This window comes from Dryas octopetala, chromosome 3 (genome assembly GCF_963921425.1).
Source record: "Dryas octopetala chromosome 3, drDryOcto1.1, whole genome shotgun sequence".
Taxonomy (NCBI): Eukaryota; Viridiplantae; Streptophyta; class Magnoliopsida; order Rosales; family Rosaceae; genus Dryas; species Dryas octopetala.
In genome coordinates, this window is record NC_141368.1 from 8,338,310 (window position 1) to 8,356,590 (window position 18,281).

General features: G+C 35.5%; 2 protein-coding genes and 1 pseudogene across 2 annotated transcripts; 2 read left to right on the plus strand and 1 right to left on the minus strand.

Moving 5' to 3' along the window:
* Positions 1 to 91: 91 nt before the first annotated feature.
* LOC147290454 (Ubiquitin-like superfamily protein) lies at positions 92 to 2,629 on the minus strand. The gene is made up of 3 exons (XM_086236672.1): positions 1,901 to 2,629; positions 852 to 1,476; positions 92 to 448 (listed from the first exon to the last, which is right to left on the minus strand). Exons 1-3 carry the CDS (start codon positions 2,539 to 2,541, stop codon positions 302 to 304), a joined length of 1,413 nt encoding a protein of 470 aa, XP_086092798.1. The 5' UTR covers positions 2,542 to 2,629; the 3' UTR covers positions 92 to 301.
* Positions 2,630 to 7,844: 5,215 nt separating this feature from the next.
* Positions 7,845 to 12,755, plus strand: ATG6 (AUTOPHAGY 6). Its single transcript, XM_086235428.1, has 10 exons — positions 7,845 to 8,254; positions 8,893 to 9,227; positions 9,356 to 9,526; positions 10,042 to 10,166; positions 10,331 to 10,379; positions 10,938 to 11,096; positions 11,226 to 11,311; positions 11,420 to 11,491; positions 11,850 to 11,999; positions 12,284 to 12,755. The coding sequence occupies exons 1-10, from the start codon at positions 8,122 to 8,124 to the stop codon at positions 12,513 to 12,515; spliced, it is 1,512 nt and encodes a 503-aa protein (XP_086091554.1). The 5' UTR covers positions 7,845 to 8,121; the 3' UTR covers positions 12,516 to 12,755.
* A 518-nt stretch (positions 12,756 to 13,273) lies between these two features.
* Positions 13,274 to 13,612, plus strand: LOC147290456 (non-specific lipid-transfer protein 3 pseudogene; annotated as a pseudogene).
* Positions 13,613 to 18,281: the final 4,669 nt, after the last annotated feature.

Consider the following 18,281-nt stretch of genomic DNA (forward strand, 5'->3'; position numbering starts at 1 on the left):
ATTCCAGGTTTCAAACAATTAGAAGGGGAGAAAAGAAAAGCAAAAACTCTATCTACAGAAGATGACAGAGGCACCATGCATGCCTACATAGTGAAGTTCACAAATGAAAATTGCATAATATTATTGCTTCAGTCAAGGATTAGACATTATACATCAAAGCATCAAGGTAAACAAAGTACATAACTAGACAACAACTGGGCAAAGGTTGAAATATACACTTAACCCACTATGGCATTGTTCATACACTGAAGGAGAAACTTTCCTCCACAAAGTAAAAAGTTACATGAAGCACATAACATACTCATTTCTTTGCAAGCAGCTTCTTTGGAATCTTCTCTATAGGGGTAGATTTTAGCATAAAAAGCCTCGCAGCACGCTCTTGCAGAGTACCCCCGCATTTTAACCCACAAGCTTGCAGTTCAGACTTTAACCTTTCCATGCCAAGAACCTACCATAATAAGGTGGAAAAATAACGTCAATGATTATTAATGATTTGAAGTCAAAGCCTCCTGAACTAAAATGAGCATAGCAAGAGAAAATGGTGAGAACTGTGATGGTAAAAGCAATAGGGTAGGTAAGTAATACATAGCATGGGCTTTAATTTTGCTTGCAGATAAATGGACAATATGATTCATGTCCACAAGGTGGAGTATCTTATACATATTCAACAAACAAGCTGATGCAAAACTTTCAGCTTCAAGAACTTAATTCTTGAAAGGATACTGCCTTAATAGATTAATTCAAAAGAGTAAAGGAAGGATGCAAAAAGCCTAAATCACCCAAACCATGTCTACATAATAATTCGCTAACAAGATTATAGATATGATAAATCAAAATTTTCACAAGCATACCTCCATTTCTGCTGCTGAATTGAATTCATCAAAATTCAGTGGCTTCTCCATCTCTGCAGTGTTTCCACTCGCAATTGTTTCCACCTGAACTCCTGGATTGGACTCTGAAGAACCATTGGCTTCAGAAACAATTGACGTACTTTCAATTCCTTGCCCATCAACTGAACTATAAATCTTCTGCGATTGACTTATTACTCCTTCCAGATTGCCCATCTCAGATCCACTGCAATCCACATCTTGCACTGCTTCAGCTCCCAATACCACATCAGGCTCTGAGCAAGGAACACTTGCACTCCTAGCTATCTTCTCATTATGAATCACTGGTACAGCCATGTCATTATGCTCAGCATGAAGAGATTCTTGACCAGCGCATCCATCACAATCCTGTCTCCCCTGAGTCACAGTCTCTTTCTCTCCCTCAGAGCCACTCTCACATGAGCCTCCACCTGAGATCTCACCATCCTGTTTTCCACCAGCCACAGAATCTAAACTTCCCTCACCTTCCTTATTTGAATCTGAATTATTCCCACTATTCAATACAATGGATTTCTCCTTTTCATCTTCATTATCACTGCCATCTTCCTCTGAATCACTATCACTTTCGCCCATTTTTCTCTTTCCCATCCTGACAAAAACAACAAACTCAGATATCAATACCAATGTAATTATATCACAGGTCACACAATATTAAAGAGAGAGCAAGAGAGCCACTCTTGTTGCTAAAAAACTCGAAAGTAAAGAGAATGTACAATTGGTGAAACAAAGTTTCCCCAATAGTAAAGATTTTAAAAATGCAAAACCTACACTACTCTAAACCTAATACAACCTTCTGGCTTAACCAAACTGAGTTTGAACTTTCATAAATTAACTTAATAGTTCCTTTCTTTCTCCCTATACTTTCACATTTTTTATCAACTTTCAAAGATCAAAAGGAAATTGGCTTTATTTATTTCATAACTTTCCAAAAGCTTTTAGCAGCAATAGCAACAAATTAACATAATTAACTGAAAATAAGCCAAACCCATTAAAACCCAACAAAAAAACCTTACCAAATTTTCAGCTTTTTCGACTCGGTAACTGTCTCCTTCGCCGAACCCTTACGCTTCCCACTCACGGCCTCCTTAACCGAATCCAAAACCTCCGAAACGCAGCGTTCCGACTCAGCCCTATACTTAGCCACATACTTCTCAGCCTCGGCGTCCCCAGTTCCCTTTTTCCCCTTCTTCGACAAATTCCTCAAAAACTCATCGGCCTTCTTCTCCAGCCTCCTCTCGTCCTCCTCGGCTCTCCACTCCTCGAGCTTCTTCTCCGCGTTGACGTGGCGCAGCCTTCGACCACTCATGTCGCGACACGCGTCGAAATTGCTCGTCTTCTTCTGCCCGGCCTTGGTCGCCGCGCCACGTAGCAAAGACCCGAATCCGCCCTTCCCACCGACGAGCCTGAGAAGCAGATGGACCGTCGGAAAGTGCGGCGCATCGGACGAGCACGAAATTACGGAATCGTCCCTGAGCTGGTGCGTACCGGTCAGGAGGCGCTGGTGGTGGAGGGGTATTTTGGTAATGTCGAGAAGGCGGTGCTTGATGGAACTGGCGGGGACATTTGGGGTTGCGAATTTTAGGTTGACGGTTTTGCCCTCCAAGAGGGTCACGAAGAGGTTGTATATCTTGGGCTGAGCGATGGCGTCCTCCATTGTTGAAAATTGAAGGGCTCGCTAGGGTTTGCAAGGACCAAGATTGATGGCGATCGAGTTGAAGGGGAGAAGGAAAAGGATAGCAGAATTGAATTAGGGATTGGATTTTATATGCCTTTGGTTCACATAGTTCTCGGGTTGGATATTAAGCCCGTTCTAGATCAAATACCGGGTCGGGTATTGTATTTATTTTGGGTAAGAATTGTTTTTAGTTTTCTTACCAAATTCTTAAAAAATAATGCTCTCTAGCCCAACATTCTTGATAATTTTTTTTTTTTTTCACTTTAATCACCTTTTTTCTTTTTTCATTTGATCTCATCCCCTAATTGCTTAATTTAGGATTTAGAATTATCATAAAATCTAAAAATGTTAAGTTTTATATTAAGTTTTAACATAAAATCTAAAATTTAAAACTTAATATCTAAAAATTAAAATTTAATATCTAAATGATAAATATGTTCCAATATCGTAATTTCTTAAAATGTGTTAGCCAAATCAAGACATGCCACATAAGCTGTTAAAAAGTTTGGCTAAGGCCCCGTTTGGGATTGTGGTGGAAGACCCAAAAGCTGCTGTGGATGACAATTCTCAATCACCTACAACAGTTTTGGTGTTTAGTAAAAAAATTAAAAACAGCTTTTTCCCACAATTCTCAACTCCCCACAACAAAGACAGAAATCAGATTTCTAGGTGCTTTTGAAAGTTGCAGTGAATCACAGCAACAATGAATATTTTATTTTACCCATAATATCCTCATTGATTTTTATATTTTTAATTTGTTTATTTTAAATTAAAAAATATGTTCATTGTTAGTTATATTTTATATTGTGATAATTAATTATGATATTTTATTTGCACGATTAAAATTATAATATACCTAAAAAAATAATAGACATAGTTATTTAATAATGTTGTCTTAGAAAAATTAATGCTAATAAAAATTTGTAGTCAAAAATTTAAAAAACAAGTAAAACACATTTTATTTTTACCAAACAAATACGTGAAAGACATTTTTAGCATCATGTCTATTTTAGTAATTATACACAGTCACAGCACTTTTACATTAACATTTACCAAACACTTTGATACTATTTTTTGCACTAACATCACTTTTGAAAACATATTTTACCAAACACTCTGCTTCTTTACTTTACAGCTGACTTTACTTCATATCTGTTTTACCTAGGGGTGTGTTTCGGCCGGATCGGATCGGAAATAGGGTGTTCCAATTCCAATCCAAAAAATTTTGGAATGAAATTTATGTTCCAATTTCCATTCCAAAAAATCGGAATTTCAACATCTCATTCCGATTCGGAATTTTCGGATTTCTCGGAATTTTCGGAATTTTTCGGAATATAACATTTTCGGAACTTTCGGATAAAATTTGAAATTTTCGAATAAAAAATCGGAATTTTCACATTTTCATAATATTTTTTAGAACATGTTTGGATTTTTTTTTAGAATAATGATGAAATTAACAAACAAACAAAAATTAAAAGACAATAGATTATGATGCATTTCAATATTTATATTAAAATGTAATTAAAATATATGTCCAATTTAAAAAGAAAATTCAAAATATTAATTTAAATAACATTTAGAACCATACCATTACCATAAAAAAAATCTAGAAAAGAAGGAAAAAAAAAAGATGCAATTTAGCAAGTTTTTCATTGCTAGATTATGTATGTTAAGAAATAAATTATGTATGATATATATTGTGTATGTTTAATGGTATATATTATATATTATAACATACATATTATATAAGAGAAATAAATGTCACTATGAATGTATAATAGGCTTAATAGCACATATCTAGAGGTGGGGGATTAATCTTTGGAGCTCATCCAACATTGTTAGAATAAATGTCATTAGTAGATACATGTTACTCACATATATATATATCATGTTTGAAATTTTGAAAATAATAAGCTTAAATATTTAGTAATTAGTAATTACAATTGGTGGGATATTCCAGTTGGAATAACTGTAGAATTGCTCCATATCTTCAATTCCCCTCCCTAATAAAAAAAAATAGTAATTACATGTACGGAAAATGTGGGTGCATGTTTGTGTTACCAACTTACCATTTATGTTATTATGATACACATATATTTATAATGTACATATGTTTATATTAATAGTATTAGTCATCTTTTTTAAAATATATGTTATATGTATTATACTAAATAAATGATAAAATATATAATATGGAATAAATTGGCATAATTTTGGAAATATTGGATCGGAATGCCTTCGGAACATTTCGGAATTTTTTGGATCGGAATTCGGATCGGAATCGGAATTTACATAAACATTCCAATTCCAATCCAATTTTTTTTGGAATTTTCGGATTTCGGCATTTTCGGATTCGGCAATTTCGGATTCGGAATAAAATTGGAAATTTTCGGATAGGAATCGGTCGGATTCGGATTTTCCAATTCAAATCACACCCCTAGTTTTACCTCACAGCTGTTTTTTCACACAGCAATACCAAACTGGCCCTAAATGGTATTACCCATTTTAAAAATGACGGCAACAGTGATGACAATACTTGATGTAACACAAGGATATAACTTGAAATTAATACGAATTTAATACATATGAAAAGTGAGTGTAAATGTACTAATCCAACTCATTTTGTCTAAATTCTTAAACATATAGATTAACTTTTTAAAATTTAATTAAAAGATTTTAAAATTTTTGCTACATAGCCTTGATGAGTAAAGACTAGGGTCGAGTCGGTGTTGGTAATCGAACCGCTACCCCACGGTATGGTCAACTTCACAACCGCCGCTGCTACCAACGAGGTTGGTTACCAATGGCTTCAGATGCTGTTGTTGTCAGGTCGGTGTGATCGGTTTATGTGGCTAGCTGTCCACCAGCCAAGCAGCCCAAACTTGCCTCACCAGAGCCTCCATGCATTGCCAAGCCACCAGCCACGCCGTTGCACCAGCAACACAAAAGAAGAAGAAGAATAGGAAAGTTTTTGCAACCAGAGACCAGAAGAAGAAGAAGAAGGGCGTCGTTTGATGTCGACATACCGACGATTCAGCCTTTTCAAGCCACCATCGCCTATCGGCGCCCTCAGATCAATTGGCCAACTGACATCGACTCGTCAGTCAAGTGTTAGTCGACATTTTTGTGGTGGCAATTGCGATTGCGTCGATGACAATTGCGGTTGCAGTTGATCAACAATTCTGACCCAGCCCTAGTAGAGACACTCTACTAACCTGTGGGCTTAAGGAATGCGTGATTAGATGACTTTTTCGTCATAGGTGAAGAGGTTAAAATCAAGGAGTGAAATTTCGAAAATTTCGCCGAAATTTTCGTTTTTTTTTTGTTCCGAAATTTTATAACATATCCCTTAATTTTCGTTAATATTTCAGCGAAATTTCGAAAATTTCTCCGAAATTTCGCTAATATTTCAGCCGAAATTTCGAACCTCCCCACAGTGTGTTTCTGTAAAATTTCGTCAAAATTTGACGAAATTTGGCGAAATTTGGACGAAATTTCGCGTTGACTAACTTAGATAGTTAGATCTCAGAAGTACCCAACCCCATTTCCATTTCATCTCTCAAATCTTTCTCTCTGCGCAACTTCTCTCTGTCTTCTCCCCTTGTGCGCACCCAGCTGCCTCCGGCGTGACGGCGTGACCCCCTGCCTCCTCCCCCTGCGAGCACAGCGCACCCAGCAGTTATCTTCAACCTTGTACCCAAATACTCAAATCTGTCAAATACTTGCGAGTTACGGCCTTGTGTTGTAGAGTTATGGGTTTACACTTCTTCCAAATACACAGCAAACAATAGATGATTTTCTTTGGATAGAGTCATAGAGATAGATCAGTGGGCTGTAGCCTTTAGGCATGCAGTAGTAGACTAGTAGGCAATAAATTATTCGATACTTTCCATTCCACTTAGATATGAAGTATCTAATGTTTATTTATAATATATTAAAAAAAAATCTAATATTTATTTATAATATATTAAAAAATATCTAATATTTATTAGATTTTCTTTTTTCTAGTTGATTACTTGATTGATTTGATTCAAGTGTTTAATTGTTTAATTGTTTAAATTTAGGTTTAATTGTTTAATTGTTTAAAGTCTTAAACTGTACCCAAATATATTTGGGTTTAATTGTTTAAATTTGGAAATAAATTTTTTATTTTTTGGGGTATGAAATTTTTTTAATACTTATTTGAAATTTGGAAATAGTTATTGACTGTGATTGTAATTTGTGTATATTTGAAAATAGATAGGTATCCAAATACTTATTGTGATTGTGTATATTTGGGGAAGGTTTAAATGTTTAATATGATTTTGAGTTTAAATTTGGGTTGCCTCACCCTTTTGCTTAGGTGAGTCTGACAGTAGCTCTTCAAATGAATATGGCTATGGGCAAATCCCACCATAAATACCACCTCTTGATCCATATGGTTGATATGTTGGGAATTATATGCAAAGTTATACTGGAGATGTATCTCGGAGTAATTATTCTTCGCAGTTCACCTACTCTGGACATGATGATATTGAAGATAGCAATTTTGAACATGTTAGAAATTTTATGTGCTATTGAATACTTATTTAATTCATAATTTAATATTGTAATATAAATAAATTAGAGGTATTATTTATATAATTATTAATTAGTGACCCATTTTTTTAACAGTATTTGTCTCCAGCGTGCATTATATTCACCTTATATCACATGAAACCTACTATATAATTTGGTTTCTTTAATGTTTTTTATCAATGTAGTAGATAATATGTTAAATAAGCATATGGTCAAATTTCATTCAAAATTTTCGTATTTTGATAATAATTTTCGTCGTTTTTGTCTAATTTTGCCGAAATCGAAATTTTAATCGAAATTTTCTCGAAAATTTTCGTCGAAATTTCCATCGAAAATTTCCTCGAAACCGAAATTTTACTCCTTGGTTAAAATTACCTCACATACTATAGTTCAAAACTCTATTATTCAACTAATTATTTAATGTTTTCTTTCAGTTATAAGTCTATATTATAAGATTCTATAGAATAAAAACAATTAAATTTGTGAATCAAATTAGAGAATTGATTATAATTTAAAGAGTGTTTAATGTATTTAACTCAAAATCTTATGAGACAATTATACAAACTCAAAATAGCAATGCCACTCCGAAAAATTATGATATATAGCTATAATACTACGTCAATATATCTCCTAATGATATATAGCTATAATACAATAATTTCTATTAAAGCAACGCAAGGACCAAATGGCAAAGGTCTAATCCACTAACCCAGATCGTCCGATTCGACCCCAAAAACATATATATATATATATATAATTTTTTTTATTCTCCCAATAGAGAAGAGAGGGAGCACGAAGAAGAAAATCAATTTCACAAGCAAACAAACTCCATGACTGTTATGATTTGCTTGGTGAGCTGAAACAAAGAGAAGATAGATTTTGGTTCGGTCCTTCACAAAAAGAATAAAAAAAAAAAAAAAAAAAAGCTCTGTCTCTAACACGAATCCAAGAGCCTTCCACTCACAGCAAACAGACCCGACAAAAATTATTCACAGGGATTTGATGGGTGAGAAGGGTCGGAGCTTTCCGGTGGATCCGAATGTGCCCAGATGGGTCTGCCAGAACTGCCGCCACTCTCTCTGCATCGTAGGCGCCGATTCTTATGCCGATAAATTTAGCGATTTCTCTCGTTCTGGTTAGTTTTCCCTTAATCTCTTCATATGTATTGTATTTGCATGTATAAGCTTATATTTCTGTTTTGCACATCGAATAGTGAAAACCCCATTTGGCTTCTGAAAGCTTGTGGGGGGTGTCAGTTGGAGTTTAAATGGGTGAGATTGTGTTGATTTTAAATTTAGGCCTGGGAAATTTTTTATCTTTTGATTTATTTTAATTTTAATTTTGATTGCGGATGAAAAACCTGAATATGCTATTTTGACGTGAATTTCTTGATTAAACAGTTTGAGCTAACAATGGGTTTTATTGCTAGCTCATATGTAATAGCATAGACCATTGTGAAGAGCTAAGTATGCATATCACATTAAGCATGCAACTCTTTCTTTGGAGAACCTTTACTAGAATGGGAACGGGGTTGGACTTACAAATCCAAATAAGCACTTTATTTGATTATGAACACTAGAGTTGGCCATTTTCTGTGTAAGTTTGAGTTTTTGATTTTATGCGGGGTTAAGGGTTTGTTGATATAACCCAGTGCAGTGATGTGTGGAGAAGTGAAAGCTAGCAACTACTTAGATATGATTGATGATGAAGGAATTACTTGTTGGTTGCTTTGTTTCTTAATTGGTAATGCAGTTTGGTGATGAACACATGCAGGCATGCAGGGCTCTTCAATGCATGGGGCAAACAGTGTGTTAGCATCAACACGGATGGACAATTCTTTTGTTGTGTTACCACCGCAAAAACCCCAGGCACAAGGAGTCCCTCCTCGACCCCGTGGTGGAGCAGCCCCTACAAGCCAGTCTGGAAAGGCAATGGATGAGTCGTTTGTGGTTGTTTATAAATCTGAGTCCTCAGTGGATGGTGGTGGGGCCCAATTGCCGTCACCTGATGGAGGAACCAATGGTCCTTTACAGCCTAACAATTCTGGGTTTCACTCTACTATCACTCTCCTGAAACGTGCATTTGAAATTGCCACCACCCAAACACAAGTATGCATTACAATACAAACGAACTTAAATGATTTTTACAGTCTCCTATGATAGTCGACTATGTTGGTTCCATAAACTCTTTTTGAAGAAGAAAGTTTTGATCTGTATGTTTCTGCTAATATTTTCAGGTTGAGCAACCTTTATGCCTTGAATGCATGAGGGTATTGTCTGATAAACTTGACAAGGAGGTTGAGGATGTGAATAGGGACATTAAAGCATATGAAGCCTGCCTTAAAAGATTGGAGGGAGAGACAAGGGATGTTCTTAGTGAGGCTGATTTTCTCAAGGAAAAACTAAAGGTGCTTAATTGGCAAATGTCATTTATGCATGAGTCACTCTGTGAGTCCTGTTTTTTTCTTTCTAGCAATAAGGTTGTTAATATCCATTTTGAGAAACATTCTATCTTTGGATGGTGAGAGAGGTTTGTTTTATAGCCAATCATCCTTTATTCAGGGGAGTGGTGAATTTAGAGATTGCATGGCTAGCAGGGATGCACTATTGTTTGTCCACATTTTTATATAATACATCTAAGGTCTCATCCTATCTTCCAGTGTCTTCCAATATCTTAGGTTGGCAAATTGCTTATATTCTTTAGAACTTGCCATATTTGTGAGTCTATATTGTATTACTGGGGGGTTTTTAAATTTGAGGCCAGAATAGTAGCATGCATGCAATCCTGCAGTAATTGACCTATATCAAAACTTTTTCTAATCAACTTTAAAAATGTGTTTTATTTAATATCAGATTATTTAGTAACATAATTTTTCAAAGTGAGGTTTAAATGCTTATTTATCATTTCTGGATGCTATTTAAGATTGAGGAAGAAGAGAGAAAACTTGAAGCGGCAATTGAAGAAATGGAGAAACAGAATGCAGAAGTAAATTCTGAACTGAAGGAACTTGAGTTAAAATCTAGCAGATTTAAGGAACTGGAGGAGCGGTAAATTTCTTGTCTTAATGCTTTTTGCTGAATTTTTTGTACACTTCCTGAAAAAAAATATTAAGTGTTTATCATTCTGTTCCAAATTTCATCTCTTATACCATCCTGTTTTATGTAAACCTTGACTTGATTGTTGATTTTGCTTGAACTTCGTGTGTAACCAGGTACTGGCATGAATTCAATAATTTTCAGTTTCAATTAATTGCAAATCAGGTGTGTTGCTGATATTCTTCTCAATAACTTCTCTTCTTCTCTAGCAGTTGCATTACAATCCCCTAGGAAGTACATTTGTTCTGTATGTTCTGAATTTATGTTGTTGTTTGGTGTAGTCTAAAATGGTTTCAAAAGTTTCTTTGACATAGAATTGTTATATTAAAAAGGTGTGTCTTCCTTTGTGCTTTTGTTAATCCTATATTGGTTTTTTACCAATTGATTTTTGACTTCCTCATCAATTTTAGTGTGTTGTGCATTTGTGTTTTCTTTGATATGTAATTGTGATTGTTGTATAGGTATGTTCACAGGACTAACAGAATCATGCTCTGCAAACATTTATTTTTATTGTGGTACCCCTAGTTGGATAAATTCTTCATGAGTCATCTGTTTCCCCACTTTCTATGGAAAAATGATACCTCTTTTTATAATTTTCTTGGAACAAAGTTTGAGCAAGTTGGGTGAAAACACTGTTCCTTTTCCATAACTTTTAAGTATTATTTTGGTGCCTTGTTGGTATATTATCTTGTGAGTCTAAGAAAAAAACTTTATGGTTAACAGGAAGAGAGAGATGCAATTTTGGCCAAGATAGAAGTTTCACAGGCACACTTGGAATTGTTGAAACGAACGAATGTGCTCAATGATGCCTTTCCTATCTGGCATGATGGAGAATTTGGAACCATTAACAATTTTCGACTTGGACGACTTCCTAAAATTCCGGTTAGAAAGCATGCATTTTCCTTCTCGTTTGAGAATTTTCTTAGGGCCGGTTAATTGCGTCTTTCCTTCTACCCTTGAGGGAAGGAAAGAAGGCTCTGATATTGATGTTTAACATGTGAAAACAATTAGGTTGAGTGGGATGAGATAAATGCTGCCTGGGGTCAAGCTTGTCTTCTCCTCCATACGATGTGCCAATATTTCCGGCCAAAATTTCTGTATCCTTTTCACAAGGCACATAAGAATCTGTCTTTTAAGCTGTTGTGAAATTAATTTCTTAGTCATATCATAATGTATTGAAATGGCCTTAATTCATTACCTTCTAGATATCGAATAAAAATACTTCCTATGGGCAGCTACCCTCGGATTATGGACAGCAACAACAATACCTATGAGCTGTAAGTATAGGCTATGCCTAAAAAACAAAATTTCACTAATTTTTGGATTTGTCTGAAATAATTTTAGTATTGGTTAATTTGAACTTTAGTAGAGCTCCTTAGTTTAGCAGTGCATGGTGCATGAAGTAGATTTTTTATTTACTATTTAATTGGTAGCACACAAATGTTGGGTGGCTTGGTTAGATGATTATAAATTGATAACCAATCTTTGTATCTATTTCTCATGTGCAAATTATAAGAGAAGATTCTCTGGAAAGTACCTGTTTTGATATTTAGATTGTATCTGGTTCACAATTCAGTTTTGACATTGTTTTTCTACATTTTGTTGGATGTTTTAATTAATTTGAGTATTTATTAGGTTTGGTCCTGTGAACTTGTTTTGGAGCACTCGCTATGACAAAGCAATGACATTGTTCTTGACATGCCTTAAGGACTTTGCTGAGTTTGCAAATTCTAAGGACCAAGAAAACAACATACCACCTGAAAAGTGTTTTAAATTGCCCTACAAGTAAGTTTTTCTGTCTGTATTGGTAGTATGTTATTTCATGTTCTAAACATTGCCGTCTTTCCTTAGTATTATTTTTTTCATAAATGCTACATAATTTATCTTGTTTTTCCTCTGAATTGTTTTAAAGCATATGATAAATATGCAACATAGGCATAATTCTTAAATGGTTTGACGAGCTTTCTTCTGAATGATTATCTGCATACTTAATGTCATCTATAATTGTGCATTTCTATTGGAAAAGAGACTTGTCATTATACTCTCTCTACATTCTTTTATTTTTGCAGGATTGAGAATGACAAGGTGGAAAACTATTCTATCACTCAAAGCTTCAATAAGCAGGAGAATTGGACTAAAGCTCTCAAGTACACCCTCTGCAATTTGAAATGGGCTCTCTATTGGTTTGTTGGGAATACAAACTTCCAGCCTCTTTCTGCAATAGTGTCTTCACATGCTGAAGTTGCAGGTGTAGGCTCTTTGTACACAAGACATGGTACCGACTCCAAGACCAAGTTCTGAAACTCATCAAACCCTTGATATAGATATTGAATACGCAGCATTCCAACATGTATATAGAAACACATAGTTTAGTCTTGTGCAGTTAATGGCATTATTTATAGTGTATTGTAGTATTCTATTGAAATATTCAAAATTTTCTGTTTTCTTCTGCAATGATTTGTTGAGTTTCTGACTCTTTAAAGAAAATGTATGAAAGAGGATGATTAGGTGGTCTCTAATAAAAAATGTTGTTACTTGTAATGCATTTGACATAATGATTCCATAAGCCGGTTTCTTAATCAGATGATTTCATCTATCGGGCTTTGTGGTTGCATGCTTTAGCCCGTCCTTGCTTATACTTGCATTTACACGAGATTTTTTGTGTTGACATTACTTTCTAAACGCAAGTGTTTCTCATTTATCTGTCTTTTTAATATAAATTCTAAATAACTAACGTTAAAACGACCCCGTTTGACCATCCTCGTTTTAACCATAAGAAGAGTATCAGCAAAGAATAAGCCGAAGAGCCTACTACAAGTTATTCACGCAATGGAAACATGAGAAGTCCCCATTTCAAGTAGAAACTGATCCCTTGCATGAAACTTGCATGACAACAACTAGAGAACTCTAAAGCTGAAAAACACACTCAAGCATGTATATATATATATATATATATATACCTTGCAGTCTTGCAGACACAGCTCTCAACTACAATTGTAACTTGGGAACTTTCATCAAACAGTTCTTCCAAGTGATCATAATCCTAATTAGGAGCAGCCATGACTCGCCTAATCGGATTCTTAGCCGTTCTCTTACTGCTTTCAGCAGCAGATTCGGCACCTTCTTGCTCTACGGTGAACCAGAAGTTGGTTCCATGTCTCAGTTTTGTGAAGGGTGGGAATAGTGACCAGCCATCGGAGGCATGCTGCAAAGAAGCTAAGGACCTGAGCGGCCAAACCAAGTCCCAAGCAGACAGGCAAGCTGTGTGCCAGTGCCTGAAGCAAGTGTTGTCCACCATTGGAAACTACAATCCCTCTCAAGTCTCTCTTCTTCCCAAGAAATGTGGCCTGTCCCTCACTCTTCCTGCAATTGATAAAAACACTGACTGCTCAAAGTAATACACACTCTCTCTCTTACTTTGTATAAGCATTAGAGGTACTAACACCTTTGTTCTTTTGCCATGCAGGGCTGCAGTGTTTTATTAATATGCAGAGTAATCTTGATTATTCAAGCAGGGTTGCTAGCAAGAGATTTATTATTCCAGAAGTGATGAGAAAGTACATATAAAATAAATTGTACTCACATAATGTACTAGTTCAGCCATTAATGAATAACATCAGTTATATATATATAAGAAGAGTTTAGTTTTTATGAATTATCTCTGTCCCGTTTTGTTTTCCTTTGAAATAATTGTCAAAATTTGTGCTTGGAAAGCAAACCTCTATTACTGGGACTATGTTTGCTTCAAATTTAATTACATGAAGTTCAGCAATGGTATTAGAGGCACTAACTATTATCCTAATTTTTTGGCTTTTTAGCAAGATACCCACCTAAACTTTGACTCGATTTGTATGTTACCACCTAAATTAAAAATTGAAACAAATTGCCTCATGAATTAAATTTTGTTTGCAAGTTATCACTTCCATCCAAATCTTCAGGGGTTTTTTGGTCTTTGAAATTGGGTGGGGAAGCTTTTGCCACGTCAGCATGCTGAGTGGCAAGGCCCAACCAGTTACAAGTGGCCACATGTACAACCATTTTTCTATTTCTATTTTTCTATTTTTATAAACCTTAAAAATTAATTAAAAATAGCTTCGGACTCAGAAAATACACAAAAAATTCTTACGGATTCGTCTTGACTAATACTAATGAGTGCTGCTATTTGCACACCCCTATTTTTCTTTTTGCACATATTTTTCTCTTACACACCTCTTACCATCTTCTAAAATTGAAAATTTCTCTTTTACACACCTCTCCCATTACCAAAATACCCCAACCTCATTAATCTCACCAAAATTTCTCACTACACACTCACCTAATCCAAACACTACACACCCCACCCCAAATGTGAATTTTTAAATTAAAAAAAAAACAAAGAACAAAAAAAAAATGTTGAAACCAGCAACCCGCAAGCCTCTGCCATCCCAGCCCCTCCCCTTCCCTCACCCACCCCGACAACCTCCCTCACCGACCACCTCCCTCCCACTCTCCTTCCCTCACCCGACCACCTCCCTCTATCTCTCTCTCTCCTCCCCGCAACACCGACCCTCGTATTTCTCTCTCCTCCTCGCAGCACCTCCTCTTCCTCGCAACACAAACTTAAAAAAAAAAAATAATTGCAGGTTCGGCAGACCAGTGCCGAACTTGGCTGTTTTGTTTGGCAGGTACCCACCGAACAATCCTCATCTATTCGGTGGATGTCTGCCGAAAGAAACAGCCAAGTTCGGCACTGGTTCGCCGAACCGGTCTGTAACTTTTTTTTTTTTTTTTTAAATTGATGTTGCAAGGAGAAGAGAGAGAGATGAGGGTCGGTGCTGCGGCTTGCGGGGAGGTCGACGAGCTGGGAGGATGTTGCTGCGGGGAAGGTGGTGCTGCGAGGAGGTCGGCGAGTTGGGAGGGTGGTGCTGCGGACGGCAAGCAGGGAGGATGATGTTGCGCTGGGAGGGTGGTGTTGCGGAGAGGTCGGCGAGCTGGGAGGAGAGAGGAGCCGGAGAGGGGAGACAAGGCAGGTTGGGAGGAGAGAGATGAGATGAGGGCTTTAGGGTATTTTTACAATGGGGCAAATGTGTAAAATCACTAATTAAGTGATTAGGGATTTAGGGGTGTGCAAAAAGAAAAAAAAGGGTGTGCAAATAGCAGCCCTCATACTAATTTACTATAGAGTCAAATTACCAATTTACCCTTTGAGAGTTTTCAGAAAATTTGGGAAGTTCAAATTTCTTTTAAAAAAAAATAAAATAAATTTCCTGCCATAAAATAAATTCTATAAAAATTATAAAATTTCCGAAGTCTCAGAAGAATTCTAAAAAATATTTTGAAAATTACCAAAAACCTGTTGTAGAGAATTCTTTCGAGATTTTATGAAAATTTTAGAATTTTTCTTGAATTTATTTTCCTCTAAGACCGAGAGGTCTTTTGGGTAGCAAGTGTTCACGAGAAAGGTAGTGTTAGTTTTTAGAAGACCAATGGTCCATACCTTGTATTTTTTGGAGTTCGAGAAGTTATCCTATGAATTTTCAAAGAGTCTATATATTTTAATTTTTTAGAAATAAATTTGGACTTCCCAAATTTTCTAGAAACTCTTGGAGGGAAAATTGATAATTTGACTCCATAGTAAATTAGTATTAGTTAAGACGAGTCCGTAAGAATTTTTCGTATATTTTTTTGAGGCTGGAGCTATTTTTAATTAATTTTCAAAGTTTGTAAAAATAAGAAAGTAGAAATAGAAAAATGATTCTACATTTAGCCACTTGTAATTGGTTGGGCCTTGCCACTAAGCATGCTGAGGTGGCAAAAGTATCCCCACCCAAGTTCAAAGACTAAAAAACCCATGAGGATTTGGATGGAGGTGGTAATTTGCAAATAAAATTTAATTTATGGGGTAACTTGCTTTAATTTTTAATTTAGGTGGTAACATGCAAATCGAGTCAAAGTTCATGTGGATATCTTGCTAAAAAGCCTAATTTTTTTTTATCCCAGTTAATGCGACAATATTTTACTTGTTCATATCTGGACCCACTATAACTCCTATTTATTTATAACGATTAAGAAATTGTCATATTATATACAAATTAGGAAAAATAGTTAGTGCCTCTAAATTTGGGCAATTTGCTATGATAATGCCATTAACTCGTTAATTTCTTCGATCTAGATCCTTTGTTGTTTTGTTTTTTATTTGACTTTAAATCTAAACTGCATTGCCACCATAATAACTCTTCACCATTATATCATTGTGAATCACTGCTCCCAAACCTCACCTCATGGTTTCTTTGCTTACTGCCCCATCAACATTATTAAATAAATATGTTCGTAGTGTGTATGTGGTGGTTTTCAATCCCCATTTCAGTGGGAACCTGACCCTTACAATTTAATTATAAGCTCCTGAGGTGCCCAACTTTACAGAAACTCTATATCACAGATTCACAGGTTTTGCATGTATGGGACAAACGCATTTCTGGCATTAATTCCAAATCATCCAACATATGTTGGCAAACAAACTATCAAATCATTCAAATATAGGCACACCTTAATTAATTGCTTAACCCAATAATCAATATAGTCCCGTAGAGCATGAACAGACCTTTAGGCTTCTTAATTTGCATATCTGCTGCATGTGTAAATGCACACACACATAAATATTCAAGGGTAACAAGCTTTTAAGGGTTTAATTGTCAGTGTAAGCATAATAAGGTATAAACAGTAATGCATCAATGTATATAACAAAAAAAAAAATTTAACTTTTTCGATTAATGATAAAATTTGTATAGAGAAAATTACAACAATGGTCCTCGAATTTTACCTCGAGTATCATTTTAGTTCACGAACTTATTTTTTGAATTCTATAGTCCACGAACATTCGCCCGTGTATCACTTTAGTCATTTCATCAATTCCGGACGTGTTGAGAGAAAAATCTCACATTAAAAATGTGAGGCCTTGTATAATGGCTTATAAGGGTTTGAGCTACTTCTCTTATTGATAATTAGTTTTGGAATAGATGCCTAGATTCTTTCATTGTATCAAAGCAGGCTAGGCCTTGCATAGTGTCTTATAAGGTTTAGACTACTCTTTTCATTGATAATTGGTTTTTAGATGAATATATGCCTAGATTCTTTCATGACCATTTTTAACTTTTAAAAATGGCTCACATGCTTGACAATTACACGTGACTAAAATTGATTAAAAAATATAGATAAAATTGATGGAATGCCTAAAGTGATACACATGTGAATGTTCGTGGACTATAGAATTCAAAAAACAAGTTCGTGAACCAAGCTGATACTAAAGAATGGATGAATCCTGGCCATAGATCTCCAACGGTCAATAAGCCAGATCCGTTGGATTTCCAATAGTAACTCAAAATTTTTTTAAAAAATTTGTTCAAAACTAAGCGCATCAGCACCATTCGTTTCCAACGAATACATGATCCACGCCAGACATGTGCTAGACATGTCATCCACGAGGTTCTAGGCCCAAGTGACAAGGCGAGGCCCGTTCCACCTTTTAGTTGTCGGGCACTCTCTCTGCTTTCTCTTCATGTGGGCCGAGCCCGCATTCAATTACTATCAAACTCAGTGATGTCCATATATGGATATCACTAATTAGGCTCAAGCCAAATAAAAATCATTATCTCAGGTCCAGTGTGAGTTGTGGTTTCTATTTTTGATTTTTTTTTTATTGGGATAAAAATCAAACTCTACCCATCAGTGTGGAAGGCCTAAAGGTAAAGTTCAAGGGTCATTGTTGTCATCTGCTCAATTTTTATATAATACTACAACTTTACTTTTAATGATGTTTGAAAGGTACAATTGTTGGTGTAACAAAGTATAAACTTTCCTCCCGATATGAAAGATGGTACATATAGGGTTCTTTGGTTCAAGTTTTGAAAGGGTGAGAATGAGAAAATAATTTCCCTCCTCTTGGGAAAACATATATTTATTACACATTTTTTAGACAATTATATCCATTTTAATATTTGATAATGCAAATTTTACCAAACAAACTTTTTACATTATATATATAATAGACGAGGATATAATTGAAAAATTGAACAATCTTTATTTTCTTGT